General features: G+C 60.6%; 2 protein-coding genes across 11 annotated transcripts; one reads left to right on the top strand and one right to left on the bottom strand.

Annotated features, from left to right (window-relative positions):
- Positions 1–386: 386 nt before the first annotated feature.
- LOC129210753 (uncharacterized) lies at positions 387–2,077 on the bottom strand. 6 transcript variants are annotated; one of them, XM_054836924.1, is made up of 5 exons: positions 1,797–2,077; positions 1,322–1,339; positions 867–1,068; positions 554–786; positions 387–479 (listed from the first exon to the last, which is right to left on the bottom strand). In XM_054836924.1, the coding sequence occupies exons 1-5, from the start codon at positions 1,860–1,862 to the stop codon at positions 459–461; spliced, it is 540 nt and encodes a 179-aa protein (XP_054692899.1). In that variant the 5' UTR covers positions 1,863–2,077; the 3' UTR covers positions 387–458. The 6 variants fall into 6 exon arrangements, with proteins under 6 accessions (XP_054692899.1, XP_054692901.1, XP_054692897.1 ...); XM_054836926.1 differs by having other exon boundaries at positions 867–1,023; XM_054836922.1 differs by having other exon boundaries at positions 867–1,339.
- Positions 2,078–5,714: 3,637 nt separating this feature from the next.
- AP3B2 (adaptor related protein complex 3 subunit beta 2) lies at positions 5,715–17,204 on the top strand. Of its 5 annotated transcripts, none has more exons than XM_054837364.1 (27): positions 5,715–5,874; positions 8,116–8,191; positions 8,297–8,371; positions 8,507–8,602; positions 8,690–8,850; positions 8,993–9,059; positions 9,581–9,763; positions 9,882–10,058; positions 10,296–10,393; positions 10,693–10,747; positions 10,901–10,972; positions 11,140–11,202; positions 11,433–11,565; positions 11,647–11,756; positions 11,832–12,008; positions 12,093–12,279; positions 12,381–12,499; positions 12,715–12,826; positions 13,446–13,635; positions 13,710–13,881; positions 13,968–14,022; positions 14,365–14,471; positions 14,579–14,810; positions 14,899–14,983; positions 15,566–15,663; positions 16,370–16,508; positions 16,738–17,204. In XM_054837364.1, the coding sequence occupies exons 1-27, from the start codon at positions 5,762–5,764 to the stop codon at positions 16,886–16,888; spliced, it is 3,303 nt and encodes a 1,100-aa protein (XP_054693339.1). In that variant the 5' UTR covers positions 5,715–5,761; the 3' UTR covers positions 16,889–17,204. The 5 variants fall into 5 exon arrangements, with proteins under 5 accessions (XP_054693339.1, XP_054693338.1, XP_054693337.1 ...); XM_054837363.1 differs by having other exon boundaries at positions 9,879–10,058; XM_054837362.1 differs by lacking the exon at positions 5,715–5,874 and adding an exon at positions 7,019–7,492.
- The last annotated feature ends 195 nt before the right edge of the window (positions 17,205–17,399 follow it).

Below are 17,399 nucleotides of genomic sequence, written 5' to 3'. Positions count from 1 at the left end.
GGCTATGCTCTGCCCCGTCAACTGGACCAGTAATGAAGATGTTGACCAGGACTGGACCCAGTATTGACCCGTGGGGTACATCAGTGGTGACTGGCCTCCAGCCAGACCTAGTCCATCCGTTTGGCCAGTTTTCACCCCAGCAGCCCAGGGACTTCTTTATTTTGATGCTGGAAATCAAATGCTGGCAACGAAAGAGGCTTTTGTTTGCCTGAGGAGGCCAGAGGGAGAAAAGAGGGGCCACTGCCTTTGAGGGAGGCAGCAAGGGCGGGCTGACCGGCAGCTTCTGGGAAAGTGGAAGCAAAAGTGAAAGCCGAAAAAAATCACACTGGGTCGGCACAGGCTCTCCATGCAAACATTTACTGTTGTGCAAGAGAGATAGCAAAGCCGTCGGCACAAGGCCGGTCCCCTGGGAAGGATGCTCTGGCCCCACGTGTCCCCTGGGTGCATCGCCGCCTCCATCACTGCAGCGCTGGGGACACCTGGGAGAGAAGACAGGCTGTGGTGATGCCTGGCCAGACCGAGTGTTGGGGTCCCCTGGGATGGTGGCACCCACCATGGTGGTGGTGAGCTGACCCAGTCCCAGCAGGGCGAGGGCGAAGTGGACACAGTTGCAGGTGACAGCGTCGTACTCCACCACCTGGTCCATGGCTGCCCGGATCCGCTGCTGCAGGGCGGCTGCATCCAGCCCTCCCTTCCTCCGCAGCACCTTTGCTGGACCCCGCGTCCGCAGGAGGTGGCTCTTGCCGTGCTTGGCCACAATCCCTGATGGGGACGTCCCCGAGCTGCCTGCAGGACGGAGGGGATGCTGTACCTCATTTCCCTTCCATGGGAATGTCCCCACACCGTGACCACCTCCTGGGGCTCACCTTCCAGGTGGATGATCTCCCCGTCACCACAGTAGACACCGACGTGGGCACCCCACCAGCCAGGGCCCCCCGAGGCCAGCGGGAATAGGAAGAGGTCCCCAGGCTGGGGCTCGGCCACCCCATCGGGGACCTCATCAAAGTGCTGGCCCAGCATCTCCTCGCAGAGGAAGAACGCTGCTGTGCTCACCGCCCCGGCCACTGTCTGGGGACCCGTCCATGTTTCAGGGCCACCGGTGCCCTGGGGACAGCGGCAGCATCGCTGACCCACTGGCTCATCCCCCATCCCCAGTGGCTTGGGCACAGCTTGGGTCTCCATGGTTGGGGAAACCCTCCGAGAAGGGGCCGTCTCCTCTAGGTGCTGAGCACCCATGGGTGCTGAGGAAAAGGCAGGGCGCGCCGGATTTGGCCCTGCTGTGCCAGGGCTGAGACGGGTGGGGTGGGGTGCTGGCACTTACCTGCCTGGAGCTGCTCACCTGGAGGGACAAAGACCCGGCGTCAGCACCGGTGGCCTCAGGGAGGTGGGACCAAGGGCACCAGTGTCATGGCTCAGCCCCTGCCCGGACTGCTGCCATCCCCCTGCCCGAGCCCCTGGCCGGGGTCCCTGTGCCAGCACCCCCAAACCTGTCGCACCCAGGAGCCCAGCCAGCGCCGGGGCTGGAGGAATGGCCCATCCCAGGCTTGCAGGGTCTGCACCAGGGTGCTCACCTATGGGGGGAGGAGATAGAGCGAGCCTGGGAATTTGATGGCACCCATCCCCTGCTGGCACCCACCCCTGAAAAACCACAACATCCTCCCAGGACCCCGTCACCCCTGCACTCCCAGACTCAGCACCAGGCAGGTCCCAGCCATGGGGTCTGTGGGCACTGGGGGCCACGGCAGAGGCGGGAACTGCCTGGGTGTGGGTGCCCTCCCCATCGGGTCCCCCGTTACCTGGGCGAGGAGGTTCATCTGCAAGGTGAAAGCATGATGTCCAGAGAGCTGGGGACACGGGTCCATGCCCAGCCCCACCTCAGGGACCTCTCTGTCCCCAACTGGTTGTGGTGCCACGTCGCCCTGCCAAAACCCAAGCCATGGCCTCGGGCACCGTGCCAGCCCCAGCACTCGTGCCGTGCCCAGCTCCCTCACCTTGGGGACACCTCTGAGGTCCCCTCGCTCCACCGCAGTCCCCAAGCAGCTGCTGCTCCAACCGTGGCCGCGGGGCAGGACCTCAACCTGCCCTGGTGAGTACCGCGGTGGCTCTTGGCACCCGCACATGGTTCTGCCGGTGCCCAGGAATGTGCCCAGACCACACCGACCGGCCCCACCGTGGCACTGAGCCCATCCTGTCCCAGCACTGTGGGGCCCGTCCCAGGGGGATAAATCCAGCCTGGTGTGACATTTCATCAACAAACCCTTTGGGTGACCCCAAAGAGGTCCTGAATGGCCCTGTGGCCATGATATACCAATAGCCGGTGGCCACTGGGCTGGTGCCAAAACACCTGTTGGTGCCAAAAGGCCTCTTGCCCTGAAGGCGGCCCAAGGGACAGCCACCAGCCTATCCCAAGCCCCGTCTCCCAGGGGTGGTGTGTGCTGGGGGTCAGTTCCAGAGCCACATGAAACTTGAATCTTTGTGCCAGGGGTCAGTGAAGGCCTTGGCAGGGCGTGGGGCCGATGATGTGGGAGCTGTCACCCTCTGTCATTATCAAGGAGCCTCCAATAATATATGATATATTTATATATACAATATATTGTATATATTGCAATATATTATATATATCATAGAACCAGAGTATCACAGACTGGTGTGTGCTGGAAGGGACCTCAAAGCCCATCTAGTTCCAAGCCCCCGCCATGGGCTGGGACACCCTCCACTAGCCCAGGTTGCCCAAAGCCCCATCCAACCTGGCCTGGAACACTGCCAGGGAGCCAGAGGCGGCCACAGTTTCTCTGGGCAACCTGTGCCAGGGCCTCACCACCCTCACAGGGCAGAATTTCTTCCTAATATCTAAGCTAAATCTACCCTCTTTTAGTTTAAACCCCTTCCCCCTTGCCCTGTCACTCCCTTGTAAGCATCCCCTCTCCACCTTTCCTGTAGCTCCTTTAGGGACTGGAAGGTGCTCTGAGGTCTCCCCGGAGCCTTCTCATCTCCAGGCTGAACAACCCCAACACTCTCAGACTCTCTTAGCACCTAGGAGAGGTGCTCCAGCCTTCGGATTTTCTTTGTGGCCCTCCTCTGGACTCGCTCCAACAGCTCCATGTCCTTCTTGTCCTGGGGACTCCAGAGCTGGACGCAGTACTGCAGGGGGGTCTCACCAGAGCAGAGTAGAGGGGCAGAATCCCCTCCCTCCACCTGATGGTCACGCTGCTGGTGATGCAGCCCAGGACATGGTTGGCTTTCTGGGCATCGAGCAGACACTGCCGGCTCGTGTTGAGCTTCTCGTCAATCAATACCCCCAGGTCCTTCTCCTCAGGGCTGCTCTCAATCCATTCTCCGCCCAGCCTGGAGTTGTGATTGGGATTGCCCTGACCCCCGTGCAGGACCTTGCACTTGGCCTTGTGGAATTTCATGCGGTTCGCACAGGCCCACCTCTCCAGCCTGTCAAGGTCCCTCTGGATGGCATCCCTTCCCTCCAGCGCGTTGACCACCCACACAGCTTGGTGTCATCAGCAAACTTGCTGAGAGTGCACTCGAGTGTGGTAGTACAGACTAGTACAGACCTCCCTTGCACAAGTCCAGGTAGATGACATCTGTCTCTCTTCCCTTGTCCATCAAAGCTGTAACCCCATCATAGAAGGCCACCAAATTTGACAGGCACGATTTGCCCTTAGTGAAGCCATGTTGGCTGTCACCAGTCACCTCCTTACTGTCCATGTGCCTGAGCATAGTTGCCAGGAGGATCTGCTCCATGATCTTGCCAGGCACAGAGGTGAGACTGACCGGCCTGTAGAGCCCTGGGTCTTCCTTTTTTCCCTTCTTAAAAATGGGGGTTATGTTTCCCCTTTTCCAGTCAGCGGGAACTTCACCGGACTGCCACGACTTCTCAAATACGATGGAGAGAGGCTTGGCCACTTCATCTGCCAATTCCCTCAGGACACATGGATGCATCTCATCAGGTCCCATGGACTTGTGAACCTCCAGGTTCCTTAGATTTTCTCAAAACTGATCTTCTCCTACAGCGGGTTGTTCTTCATTCTCCCAGTCCCTGACTTTGCCTTCTGCGACTTGAGCGGTGTGGCTTGAGCACTTGCCGGTGAAGACTGAGGGAAAAAGTTGTTGAGTACCTGGGCCTTCTCCATATCTCAGGTAACTTCCTGGATTGCTTGTGCCCTGCTGTGTTGTCCCTCCAACAGATATCGGGGTGATTGATGTCCCCCATGAGGACCAGGGCTTGTGAACGTGAGGCTGCTCCTATCTGCCTGTAGAGAACCTCATCCGCTCGGTCTCCCTGGTCAGGTGGTCTGTAGCAGACCCCCGCTATGATGTCCCCTGCCCCTGCGCTCCCTTTAATCCTGACCCATAAGCTCTCGGTCGGCTCCTCATCCATCCCCGGGGGAGCTCCATGCACCCCTTCCTCATCTGCCCTGCCTGTCCTTCCTAAAGAGCCTGTATCCTTCCATCCCAACACTCCAGTCATAGGAGCCATCCCACCATGTCTCCGTAACGCCAGAAAAGTCATAGCCCTACAGGCGTGCGCACGTCTCCAACTCCTCTTGTTTGTTCCCTGTGCTACGTGCATTTGCATAGAGGCATTCCAGTTGGGTCCCAGTGGGTTGACTGAGTGGCTGCAGCGGCTGGAATTCCTTTGACGTATGTTCCCCGTGTTTCCCTGTTGGTTCCCGCTGCCTCAGGAGCCCCTGGCTCGTCTCCTCTAGGCTTCAAGCTGGCTGCAGTGTGTCCAGCACGTCTCTGAGCAATAGGCTGAGGGTCCTCGCCAGCACCCCGTCCCTCCAACCTGGGTACGGCGTCCCACAACTTGTCGCAGGCAAGTCTGATGTTATCCCCCTCCCCCTTCGAGCCTAGTTTAAAGCTCTGTCAGTGAGCCCTGCTAGTTCCAATTTAACATAATATAATAAATATAATATAATATAATATATCTATTCTATTCTGATTTCATACATAATACATTCTATAGTAATCATTTTATAGTATATATTACATATTATATAGTGCATTCTATATCCCATAGATTACATATATTACATTATATTACATCATAATATATTACAGATTATATTAATTATATACTATATATTTGATATTACATCATACGATATTATACATCATCCATAATGCATTATACATTCTGTATTATATGCTTTATGTTATATGTTATATATTATATATTATATATTATATGTTATATATGTTATCTGTTATAATACATTATATTGCAGATTATATTAATTCTATTTTATATTCATAGCCTATGGTCTATGGTTCATAGCCTATTGTCTATAGTCTATCAAAATACACCACTGATTATATTATATTATATCATGTTATGTTTTGTTTTGTTTTATTAATTAAATTATATTATTATGTATAATCATATGATCTATTATGATGTATCATAAATGAGCTATATGATATATACTATATAATCACGTCCCAAACACTACTACCATTCCAAATTACGCCCATTTTGCCGCTGACTGGCACCAAACCTGCGCAGGTGTGTGTGGGTGCAGGGCTGGGGACCACTTTTGGGGGTGCAAAGGCCCCTTCCCTATCCCCCCCATCCCAATTTAGGGAGGGGCTGAGCCTCCTGGGCGATGCCCCCCTGAAACCGAGCATCCCCAGAGGGTGGGAAGTGTGGGGAGCCTTAGGGCGGTGTCGTGTGTGCCCCCCCCCCCGCCTGACGCTGACATCAGTCCCAGCATCCCAACCGGCCGCATCCCGACCGCATCCCGCCGCCATGGCGGCCAGCCCGGCCTATGGGGAGGAGAAGGGGGGCTCCTCCAGCCTGGGGGAGCCCGAGTACGGCCACGACCCCGCCAGCGGTGGCATCTTCTCCTCCGACTACAAGAGGTGGGGACGCCCCGGGGAGGGGGGGACAGACAGGGGACAACGGCCGAGCCCGGCCGGGTGGCCGCCGCCACGGGCCTTGGTCGCCATCCCCACCGGGGACGTGGTACTCGACTGGGGGGCGGCCACGGTCCGCGGGGTGGGGATGGGGATGGGGGTGAGGATGGGGATGAGGATGGGGACGGGGATGGGGGTGAGGACGGAGATGAGGATTGCGACGGGGTACGCGGTCACGCCGCCGCCACTGCAGTTTGCAAAGGCCGGGGAAGGTTTCGGGGGAAAACCACGGGGTTTTGGAGCTGATGGGGAGGGGGAGGGAATGCGTGGGGACACCCACTGCACCCCCCACCCCTGGGCTGGGGGCATCCCAGGCACGGTGTGGTGTGTTCCCCCCCAGGCTCTGCTGGTTCCTGCGGCTCTCACGGGGTTCCCCGGGTGACAGCACCCCCCCCGCTGAGGTCCCCAGTGGGGGGGGGGGGGCTGAGAAATGTCACCGGTGTGTGGGGCAGGCTGCTGCAGAAGGGGACAGGGATGCAGGGGAAGGTGGGGGGGGTCCCTGGAGCTGTGGGAACCTGGCAGTGTCCCCCACTCTGGCAGTGTCCCCCCCCAGCCCTGATCCACTGGCAGTGTCCCCCACTCTGGATGTGTCCACCACCCTGACCTGCTGGCAGCGTCACCACTCTGGCAGTGTCCCCCATCCCTGATGCCCCAGCAGTGTACCCCTGTCTGGCACCGTCATGCTCCCTACCCCTGGCTGTGTCCCCCAGTGTGACAGTGTCCCCCCAGTCCTGATCCATTGGCAGTGTCCCCCAGTCTGGCAGTGTCCCCCCATCCATTACCACCTAATAGTGTCCCCCAGCCTGGCAGTGACACCCCAGTCCTGACCCACTGGCAGTGTCCCCCAATCTGGTAGTGTCCCACACCCCTGCCCGCTGGCAGTGTCCCCACAGTATGGCGGTGTCCCCGTCACCTGCGTGCTGCCCTTCCCCGGAGCCCGTCCCCTTGTGGCCACACCAGATCTGTCACCGTCACCATGAGACATGCATGGTGCATGGGGCAAGAGAAATGCCCCACAGGTGCCACCTCATCATCCAGGTGGGACACCTGCAGGTGTCCCATCATGCCACCCCACCCAGGTGGGGTGCATCCCTGGCCAGGACTGAGCCATTCAAAGCACCTGGGGAAGGAGCTCTGTGTAATGTCACCAAGCCCCAGGATGGGTGTCACTTGGCATGTGACACCCTGGGGTGGCCTCATCCACCGGGAAGGGTGTCAGGATCACAGCTGCAACCCAACCCCAACAACAGCATCAGGTTTCAGCCAGTGGTGCCGGGAGGAGGAGCGGGGCCACAGCCCTGCCACCGTCCCCAGGGCCTCCAGCACCAGCTGAAGCCATGCTGTCCCTGCCGCCAGTGCAGAAGCTGCTGCGGCAGCTACCAGCAGGGTCGGCCGGGCAGCCAAAACCACCGGTAGGCGGTGACACGGCTGAGGAGGTGACAAGCCCGGTGCTGGCCACCGAGGCCAGACAACCCGCCTGCTACAGCGCCCTGCGAGCCGATGAGCTGCGGCCACTTGCCGGCCCTGAGCCTGTGGTGGCCACCAGCACCGGGCCACTGTCGCGGTAAGACCCCCCCAAGGAGCCCCCTGGGGCCCTCCAGCAATGATGGCTCTGGCTGAGCATCACCCCATGGGTGCCACCCCCAGCTGCCGTGCGTGGATGCAGCCTTGCAGGTCCCCCATGGTTTGGTGGGGATGGATGTCCATTAGAAGAGGGGTCTGTGGTGACAACCAGCCTTATAAGAGGGGACGGTGGTGGCATTTTCCCAGCCCAGGGAGGGGACTAGGGGAGGGATCTGTGTCGGGGCGCACTGGTGCATCCATGTCACCGTGCCCGGGAGGGACAAGGCACACCCAGCCAAGCTGGGCTGGTGGCCGGGATGGAGCGGGTGATGGGCACCTGTTCCCTGGGAAGTGATCTGGGGACATCCCGGGGTGACAATCACAGCCAGGCTGGGATGGGGTCCTCATCCCAGTGCCTGGGATGGGGACAGAGCTGGGTGCCAGCACCACACCGGTCCCTCCGGCTCCTCTTTCACCTGGCTGTAACCCAACTCCTGTCCCCATAAATATTGCATGGCAAAGGGTTGGGTTGCCAGCCTGATGGCAGGCTGGGAGCGAAAAAACAAAAGACATTTTTAGGCTAAAAATAGCAAATGGGAATTTTTTTTCCCTGGCATGGTGCAGGCATGATGACCTCAAGGAGATGCTCGATAGCAACAAGGATTCGCTCAAGCTGGAGGCCATGAAGAGGATCGTGGCGGTGGGTGTTACTGCCACCAGCGGGGACCACTGCTGGTGCCAAGCGAGCCGTGCCGTGCTGTGCTGTGGTGGCCAACGCACATCACACTGCTCCTTTACCCCTTAGATGATTGCCCGGGGAAAAAACGCCTCTGACCTCTTCCCAGCTGTGGTGAAAAATGTTGCCTGCAAGAACATTGAGGTGAGGAAGGTCTTGGGTGGCCCCGGTAGCACCCATGGGTGTCTCCAGGGTCAGGTGCCTCTCCTGCAGGAGGGTTTTGGGGATGGGCTGGGTTTTGGGGAGCTCTGAGGTGGCCCCACCACTTTCACCCCACAGGTGAAGAAGCTGGTGTATGTCTACCTGGTGCGCTACGCAGAGGAGCAGCAGGACCTGGCCTTGCTCTCCATCTCCACCTTCCAGCGAGGACTCAAGGTGAGCTGGTGTTGGGACCCAGGGAGGGGTCAGGGGAACAACGAGCCCCCCCACTGCAACGCTGCAGCCCCCCGCATGTTCCCACAGGACCCCAACCAGCTAATCCGCGCCAGCGCCTTGCGGGTCCTCTCCAGCATCCGCGTGCCCATCATCGTGCCCATCATGATGTTGGCCATCAAGGAGGCCGCCTCAGACATGTCCCCATATGTGCGCAAGACGGCCGCCCACGCCATCCCCAAGCTGTACAGGTAATGAGGGGTCAGCTGCTAAATTTTAAGGGTACAAATAAGGGTCTGGTGCTGGGGTTCACAGCTGCTTGGTGCAGGCACGGACAGGCAGGAATGGGGGGGAGTTTGATCTGGCTGCACCTGCGCTGCTCTTCCCTTGCAGCCTCGACTCAGACCAGAAGGACCAGCTCATTGAAGTGATCGAGAAGCTGCTGGCAGACAAGACCACGGTGAGCGGGGTGCCGCATCTCCCCTGCCTTTAAATCTGGGGATGTCACCATCCCCGCTGACACAGCATGGTCATGGGAATGCAGATGTCCCCATCAAATTGCTGTCCTCATGAGGATGCAGCCATGCATGCAGAGTGGGCATCCTTGCAGTGATGTTGCTGTCCCCACTGAGCCAGCATCCTCACGGGGATGCAGACGTCTCCACCAAACTGGCATTCTCGTGGGAATGCAGCCATCCCTGCACAGCTGGGGCCAACATCCTTGTGGGGATCCCACCATCTCCACTGATCCGGCATCCCCATGAGGAAGACACCATCCTCACCCAACCAGCATCCTCTGTCCCCACCGAGCTGGCATCTTCATAGAGATACAGCCATCCCTGCCAACCCAGCTTCCTCGTGTGGGTGCCACTGGGCCCACTGATCAAGCATCCTCACAAGGATGCCACCATCCCCATCAAGCCAGCATCATGATGAAGATGCCACCACCCCAGTCACTCACCCTGGGCTTTTCTTCCACAGCTGGTGGCCGGCAGCGTGGTGATGGCATTCGAGGAGGTCTGCCCAGAGCGCATCGACCTCATCCACAAGAACTACCGCAAGCTCTGCAACCTACTCATCGACGTGGAGGAGTGGGGGCAGGTGGTCATCATCAACATGCTGACCCGCTATGCACGCACCCAGTTCCTCAGCCCCAACCAGAATGTGAGTGCAGGAGCCACGGGGTGCCCCGGGAGCCTTGGGGTGCCCTGGGACCCCTCGGGGAGGTGGGGTGAAGGGGGGGTGCTGTTAGGGGGGTGCAAGGTGTCCCACCTACCAGCAGGAGTCCTTGCTGGAAGAGAGCACCGAGAAAGCTTTCTACGGCTCCGAGGAGGAGGACGCCAAGGACACCAAGGCAGAAGCAGCCTCGTTGGCCAAGCGCAAGCCCTACGTCATGGACCCTGACCACCGCCTGCTCCTGCGCAACACCAAGCCCCTGCTGCAGAGCCGCAATGCCGCAGTGAGCCCCCTACTCCAGCCCTGTCTATCCCCCAAGGCCACCGGTGGTGTCCCTCAGCCTGGGCTCACGATGTCCCCACTGGCCAAGGAGTCACAGGGGTGCTTGATGGAGACCCAGGGATGGGCATCCTTAGGGTCAGGCTTCCTCCAGGTGCTGCCGGGTGGGACTCTGGGGGACACAGCCATCCCTCGGAGTGTCCTTGTGCCCACCGGGTGATGCTTGGTTGTGTCCCTGCAGGTGGTGATGGCCGTGGCACAGCTCTACTTCCACCTAGCACCCAAGGCGGAGGTTGGCGTCATTGCCAAGGCGCTGGTGCGACTCCTGCGGAGTCACAGGTCTGTGGCACCCGGGTTGCGGTGGTCCCCTACCCCACCACCCCAGTTGGTCGGATCCCTAGGGAGTCCCCAAGACCCTGGGAGTGACCCCCAAAAAGCCCATCCCTGCAGGGATGTTGGGTTGGGGCAAATTGCCAAAACCAAAAAAGAGGACTTTTTGGCCTGGCCCAGCCCAGACATGAGGTGGCAGCATCGTGGTGGCACCAGCTGGGTAGTGGGTCCTGCCCCATCTTCACAGGGACTTGCTGAGGGGGTCCAGCCCTGCCCCACTGATGGTGGTCCCCTCTTTGTTCCCACAGCGAGGTGCAGTATGTCGTGCTGCAGAACGTGGCCACCATGTCCATCAAACGGCGGGTGAGTCTCCGACTCGGTGTGGGAGGAGTTGGCCCTGTTGACTCTGGAGTGGAATGAGGGCTAGCCTGCAGGGTCACCAGGGCCAGCTGCCTGCAGGTGGCCTCGGCGAGGGGAGAACAGGGATGGCACTAACGCTGCTGGCTCTGCATGCAGGGGATGTTTGAACCCTACCTCAAGAGCTTCTACATCCGCTCCACAGACCCCACGCAGATCAAGATCCTCAAGGTGAGTTGCAAACACCTGGCAGAACCTGTCACTGGTGGCTTTGGGGCTTCATGGAGTCCTTCCCTGTGGGGCAGCTGTCCACCATGCCCTGGGGACGGGAGGATGGCAAGGACCCCATGCCCTGGCAGCATGTCCCCATGCTGGCCATCTCTTCCTCTTTCCTGCAGCTGGAGGTCCTCACCAACCTGGCCAATGAGACCAACATTTCCACCATCCTGCGGGAGTTCCAGGTATGCCATGGCCATACTGAGGCCACCAGGGTGCCACCCTGGCATGGCTCTGGGTGTCAAAACACCACCATGGAGGGGACAGAGGAGACTCCCACCAGGAGGAGTGGACTGAGGCCATGCCAACCCCATGGGTGGCTCCGAAGAGCCCCAATGTGTGTTGACCACATTGGGGGGATGCCCGGCCCTGGCATGTGGGTGACATGTCGTGTGTCCCCACCATGCCTGCACAGACCTACATCCGCAGCATGGACAAGGACTTCGTGGCGGCCACCATCCAAGCCATTGGGCGCTGTGCTACGAACATCGGGAAGGTGCGGGACACCTGCCTCAACGGCCTGGTCCAGCTCCTCTCCAACCGGGATGGTGAGTACACATGGTGGGGATGAAATGGGGGCTCCATCGGTCTCGGGGCAGGACCCTGCTGAGGCTGGGTCTCTGCTGCAGAGCTAGTGGTGGCCGAATCCGTGGTGGTCATCAAAAAGCTGCTGCAGATGCAGCCGGCCCAGCACAGCGAGATCATCAAGCACATGGCCAAGCTCACTGACAACATCCAGGTGGGTTGGGGCGTTGCATGGCCCCCAGGATCGGGGGAGTGGCAGCGGTGCCATGTGCCCAGGGGCATTTTGCAGGTGCCGATGGCGCGGGCCAGCATCTTGTGGCTCATCGGCGAGTACTGTGAGCACGTGCCCAAGATAGCGCCCGATGTGCTGCGTAAGATGGCCAAGTCCTTCACCAATGAGGAGGACATCGTCAAGCTGCAGGTCATCAACCTGGCAGCTAAGCTCTACCTGACCAACTCCAAGCAGGTACCAGGGATGTGGCCCCACGGCATGCCTCAGTTTCCCCACTGGGGAGGGAGAGGCTGGGCCTGAGCGTGTCCCCTGGCACAGAGCAAGCTGCTGACCCAGTACGTCCTCAACTTGGCCAAGTATGATCAGAATTATGACATCCGCGACCGGGCTCGCTTCATCCGCCAGCTTATCGTGCCCACCGAGAAGAGCGGAGCCCTCAACAAGTACGCCAAGAAGCTCTTCCTGGCCCAAAAACCTGCTCCCATCTTGGAGTCCTCCTTCAAAGGTACCCACCCCCAGTCACAGGGCATGGCGACACAGCATGAGCTGTCACCACAGTGCTGCATGGCTGTCCCCGAGCTGCTGCCACCTCTTGTCCCGCTGTAGATCGGGACCATTTCCAGCTGGGTTCCCTGTCCCACCTGCTCAATGCTAAGGCTGTGGGCTACCAGGAGCTGCCTGACTGGCCAGACGAGGCCCCCGACCCCTCTGTGAGGAACGTGGAGGTGCGTGGAGCACCCTGGGGTGCTGGGGTGCATGGGGAGGCTGAGGTGGGGGCATCACCTCGAGGTCTTGGAAGAGCCCCAGAAGGTGCTCAGGTGCTGCTCAGCTGCCCCATGTCCCCTCTCTGGTGCCCACACACTCGCTTGGGGACAAGGGCAGCTGTTTGGGCCCCCCACCCAAGGGCGATGGCTCTGCTCCATCAACCCTGTGCCAGCAGGTTCCCGAGTGGACCAAGTGCACCAGCCGGGAGAAGAGGAAGGAGAAGGTGGAGAAACCTTTCTACTCCGACTCAGAGGGAGAGTCGGGGCCCACAGAGTCGGCAGACAGTGGTGAGGACCCGGTGGCACGGCAGGGCATCGGGCAGGGGTCACTGTGGCAGGGACATCAGGCAGGTGCCACCATGGTAGGGCATGGGGCAGGGGACACAGCAGTGGGGACATCCCATCGTGGTGGGGACAGGGCAGGGGACACAGAGGGATGTGGCAGGGGGATGCTGGGATGCGGTGGGGGGAAGCAGGGATGTGGCGGGGGGCTGTGGGGACACAGTGGGGTGCAGTGGGAGGATGCGGAGGTGCAGTGGAGATGCAGTGGAGGGATGCGGGGATGCAGCAGGATGCAGTGGGAAGACACAGGGATGCAGCAGGATGCAGAGGGAGGCAGTGGATGTGGGGATGCAGTGGAGAAGCAGTAGGAGGATCTGGAGATGCAGTGAGATGCAGTGGAGGGGCACAGATATGCATCAGAAGGACATAGGGATGCAGTGGGAGGATGCAGTGGGAGGATGCAGTGAAGGGATGCAGGGGAGCAGCAGGATGCAGTGGGGAGGCAGCAGCGGGTGGGGGGGCACAGTGGGATGCAGTGGGAGGACGGGGGAATGCAGTGGGACGCAGCAGGGAGCTGCAGGGATGTGGGGAATACAGTAGTAGGGCTGAGCCGTGTCCCCCGCAGAGCCTGAGTCCGTCAGCGAGGAGAGCGGCAGCTCCAGCAGCTCCAGCAGCTCCAGCTCTGGCAGCGAGGAAGAGGAGGAGGAGGAAGAGGAGGAGGAAGGCAGTGGGGAGCAGTCAGAGGACAAGGAGGAGGAGGAGAAGAGGCCAAAGAGGAAGGAGAAGGAAGGGTCCCGGAAAGCAGACCCTGGCAGGTATCCCCTGGGAAGGCGGGGTGCCCCTGGCTGAACCCCTGCCCCAGTCCCCCTGAGCCAGGCTCTCCCTGCAGCCCCAGCGAGGAAGAGGAGGAGGAGGAGGGGGCGAAGAAGGCCAGGAAGAAGAAGGCACAGCAGGGGAGGAAGGGCCATGCTGACACCTCATCAGAGGAGGCCAGCGCCTCCGAGAGCAGCTCCTCAGGCTCCGACTCTGGCTCTGAGGCAGAGGCCAAGCGGAGGAAGGCGGTGAGGGCCGGGCTGGGCTGAGGGGCAGTGCAAGGACCCCCAGACCTCCCCATTCACCCCTGTCCCATCTCTGTGCCCCCTCGCAGCCCCCCAGCAGCAGGGCCGGCCCCAAGGAGATCTCCCTGCTTGACCTGGATGACTGTGAGTGGCTGCCTGGGGCATGCAGCATGGCTGTCGCAGTGGTGCTGGAGAAACTGAGGCACAGGCACCCACCCCTGTGGGGTCAGGGTCCTGCAGGTCCTTTTGAGGGCTGCTGAGTGGGAGGGGAACTGGTGGGGTGAGCAGTCCTTTTCTCCAGAGGATGGTTGTGGGACAGGTGACTGTGCTGGTGTGGCTGTCCCCATGGGGCTATGCCTGTAGGATTGTCCCCATGTGGGTGTCCCACCAGGGCTGTCCCCACAGGGCTATGCTGCTGAGACTGTCCCCATGGGGCAGTGGCTCATCAGAGCTCCATTAACCCTTTCCTCCCCCCACACCCTGCAGTCACCCCTCCTCCTCCCCAGCCCATCCCCTCCAGCAGCATTGTCTCCACCAGCCTGGTGACTGACCTGGAGGGCCTCACGCTCACTGACACATCCCTGGCACCTGCTGTAAGTATCCCCAATGTCCTTCCTGGGGGGCTCCTGGGATACCTGCCACCCGCAGGGGCTGCAGGGAGGGGGCTGGCAGCTCACACCAGTCCCTCGGTCGCTCACAGATGCTGAGCCCGGCATTCAGCACAGTGAGAACCTACGAACTGCTGCATCGCATGGCAGGCGAGGGACTCTCAGTTGAGTACTGCTTCAGCCGCCGCCCCTTCCCAGGGGACCCCCACATGGTGGCCGTCCAGATCCAGATCTCCAACAACACTGACGCCGAGGTGAAGAGCCTGCGGGTCAGTGAGCCCAAGCCACTCTCTGGCATGCGGATCCAGGAGTTCCCCGAGATCGGTATGGCATGGCATGGCATGGCATGGCATGGCCGCGATGCTGCGGGGGTATGGGGACAGGGGATGCGGTAGCAGCCCTGTGGTTTCAGAGTGCCTGGCGCCTGGGGACACGGCCAGCGTGGTGATGGGCATTGACTTCTGCGACTCCACTCAGGCGGCCAACTTCCAGCTGTGGTGAGCGCTTGGCACCAGGCAGGACAGGATGGGTGTCCCAGGGGATGGGGGCAGCGTGGGGTGCTCCAGGAATGGGACAGCCGGGCAGGGCACAGGTGCTCCAAGGGATGGGGAAAGTGGGATGGGCACCAATATTCCTCCAGGGGACATGGAGCAGCAAGGGACAGGTGACAGCTGGACAGGGCATGGGGTACCCCAGGGAACAGCAGGACAGGCACCAACATCCTTCCAGGGAACAGAAGACGGCAGGAGAGTGCACGGGGTGCCGCAGAGGACAGTGGGGCAGGGTCCCTCTGGGGGATCGGGGACATCAGGATGGGCACCAAGGTCCTTCCAGGGGAGGGAGGACACTGGGATGGGCATGGGGTGGTCAGGGAACAGCAGGAAAGGCACTGGGCTCCCTACAGGGGACAAGGAGGTGGCAGCAGCCCCATGTCCAGCCTGATGGATTCCCCCTATTCCCAAGGCCTTTTGTGCCTCAGTTTCCCTCCAGCCACCCCCTACCCAGGGCAGGGACGGGAAGCGGGACACTGGGGAGGGACATTTTGAGCATGTGCCCCCCTCACCCGCCTGTCTCCCCAGCACCCACACACGCCACTTCTACGTCTCCATCCAGCCGCCTGTGGGGGAGCTCATGGCCCCTGTCTTCATGAGCGAGAATGAGTTCAAGAAGGAGCAGGGTGAGTGGGGGATGGGGACAGGGACAGGGCAGTGCACGGGCACCCACTGCCCCAGTGCCAATGCTCACCCCCCATTTTGTCCCCTCTGCCGCCCTTGCCGTGGCCTTAGAGCACCTCGCGCGGCCGGGCGAGGGTAAGTGGCCGCTTGGCAGGCCCCTAGACTAGCTCTGCCCCCCTCATCCCTCTCCTGCACCCCACGGCCTGTGGGTTGGGGTGACCACCCTGGCACCAGGGTGGCCCCACGGGGTCCCTGCACAGTGTGGAGGGCTTGTGCCCCCCCAGCGCTCCCAGCACTGTGTCCAGTGAGTGGCGGGGACACCCTCGCCCCACATCCCTGTGCTCCTGGAGCAGCAGCATCCCTGCCCTGGCCCCACAGATGGGGGTCTGCGCTGAGCATTGGGTGCTCCATGCCCTGCAGCACTCAGCCCCATCACTGCTGGTGACTGGAGGAGCCCGTCCTCAGGAACGTGGCTGCTGCCACCGTGGGGATGAGCCTGGGAAGGATTGTGGAAGACGGATTTTCCCAAATCTGTCTCTGCTGGGCTGGAGAGGAGCAAGCAGGGCAGCCAGTTTGGGATGTCATGGGGGACTTGGATTCAGGGGGCTGGAGGGGGTTGGTTTCAGGACAGCAGAACGGGGCTCAGCAGGGACATGGCCACTGTGTGCGTGGCCAGAGTCGGGCAGGTGCCTCTGCTGCCCGCTCCAGGGAAGCTGACGGGCATGAGCGAGATCACAGAGAAGCTGACGCTGCCTGAGAAATGCCGGAGCGACCATGCCATCGTCCAGCAAGTGACCTTGGCTGCCAACGTGGGCCGTGTGCCCTGTGGTGCTGACAACGAGTACAGGTAGCCGGACCTCCACACCGGGACCAGGCAGGCACTGTCACCTCTCTGGTCCCACCCGAATCACAGTGGGGACACTCGGGGCTTCCTTTAGAAAAAGGGGCCTGCATGAACCCACACAGATGGTGGATGCCTCCCCGGTCCCCAGTGGAGCATCCTGGGGGACGGGAGGGTGACGGGAGGGTGACAGGGGGACAGCTTGCCTTGATGCCCTGTGTTCGCTGGTGGGCAGGTTCGCAGCCAAGACAGTGACCAGCGGAAGCCTGGTGCTCATCACCCTGGAGCGACGGGAAGGCGCCGCAGCTCAGCTGACCGTAAACAGCGAGAAGATGGTTATCGGCACCATGCTGGTGAAGGATATCATCCAGTCCCTGGCACAGTGACAGCCAGGCCCCGCCGCACCAACAGCCCTGCCCTCCCACCCACCTCTGCCCCATACCACTCGCCAAAACGCTCCCTGCCCCAATTTCTGCCAGGTTATTCCCCCGATCCCCAGAGGGGCGGCAGGCAGCAACCCCCAGGCCGGCTTTGCCGCTGGGAGGAAGGAGCAGGATGGGGCGGACATACACAGGGCAGTGGCAGCTCCAGCCCCCATGGGAGCACGGCGTGCCTCCAGCCTCTGGCCCCTCACCACCATCTCCCAGTGTAACCCCTATTTATTACAGCCAAGATCTCCCAATAAAGCTGTTCGCAAACCTGCTCCCTTCCCCTCCTCTGCTCTGTGTGCACAGCGGCCAGATCAGCCCCAAACTGCCCCCAGCCTCCCTGGGGCAGACCCAAGAGACATCAGAGGACCAGCCATCCCTTAGGCAACTGGGGACACGCAAGTTCCCTGGGGGTGACACTGCTTGAATCCAGCGGCTGCTGGCTCTTGGAGAAAACCCAGCACGGACA

The sequence above is a fragment of the Grus americana genome, chromosome 10, assembly GCF_028858705.1.
Source record: "Grus americana isolate bGruAme1 chromosome 10, bGruAme1.mat, whole genome shotgun sequence".
In the NCBI taxonomy this organism is placed as follows: domain Eukaryota; kingdom Metazoa; phylum Chordata; class Aves; order Gruiformes; family Gruidae; genus Grus; species Grus americana.
This window is presented reverse-complemented; position numbering and strand designations above follow the sequence as displayed.

Coding starts and splice junctions, on each gene's coding strand:
- AP3B2 (XM_054837361.1), top strand. CDS start 7,266: ATGCTGTCCCTGCCGCCAGTGCAGAAGCTGCTGCGGCAGCTACCAGCA. Junction 11,203..11,432: donor CCATCCTGCGGGAGTTCCAG/GTATGCCATGGC, acceptor ATGCCTGCACAG/ACCTACATCCGCAGCATGGA. Junction 12,500..12,714: donor CCTCTGTGAGGAACGTGGAG/GTGCGTGGAGCA, acceptor CTGTGCCAGCAG/GTTCCCGAGTGGACCAAGTG.
- LOC129210753 (XM_054836922.1), bottom strand. CDS start 1,236: ATGGGTGCTCAGCACCTAGAGGAGACGGCCCCTTCTCGGAGGGTTTCC. Junction 787..866: donor GGAGATCATCCACCTGGAAG/GTGAGCCCCAGG, acceptor TCCGTCCTGCAG/GCAGCTCGGGGACGTCCCCA. Junction 480..553: donor GTCAGCTCACCACCACCATG/GTGGGTGCCACC, acceptor CTTCTCTCCCAG/GTGTCCCCAGCGCTGCAGTG.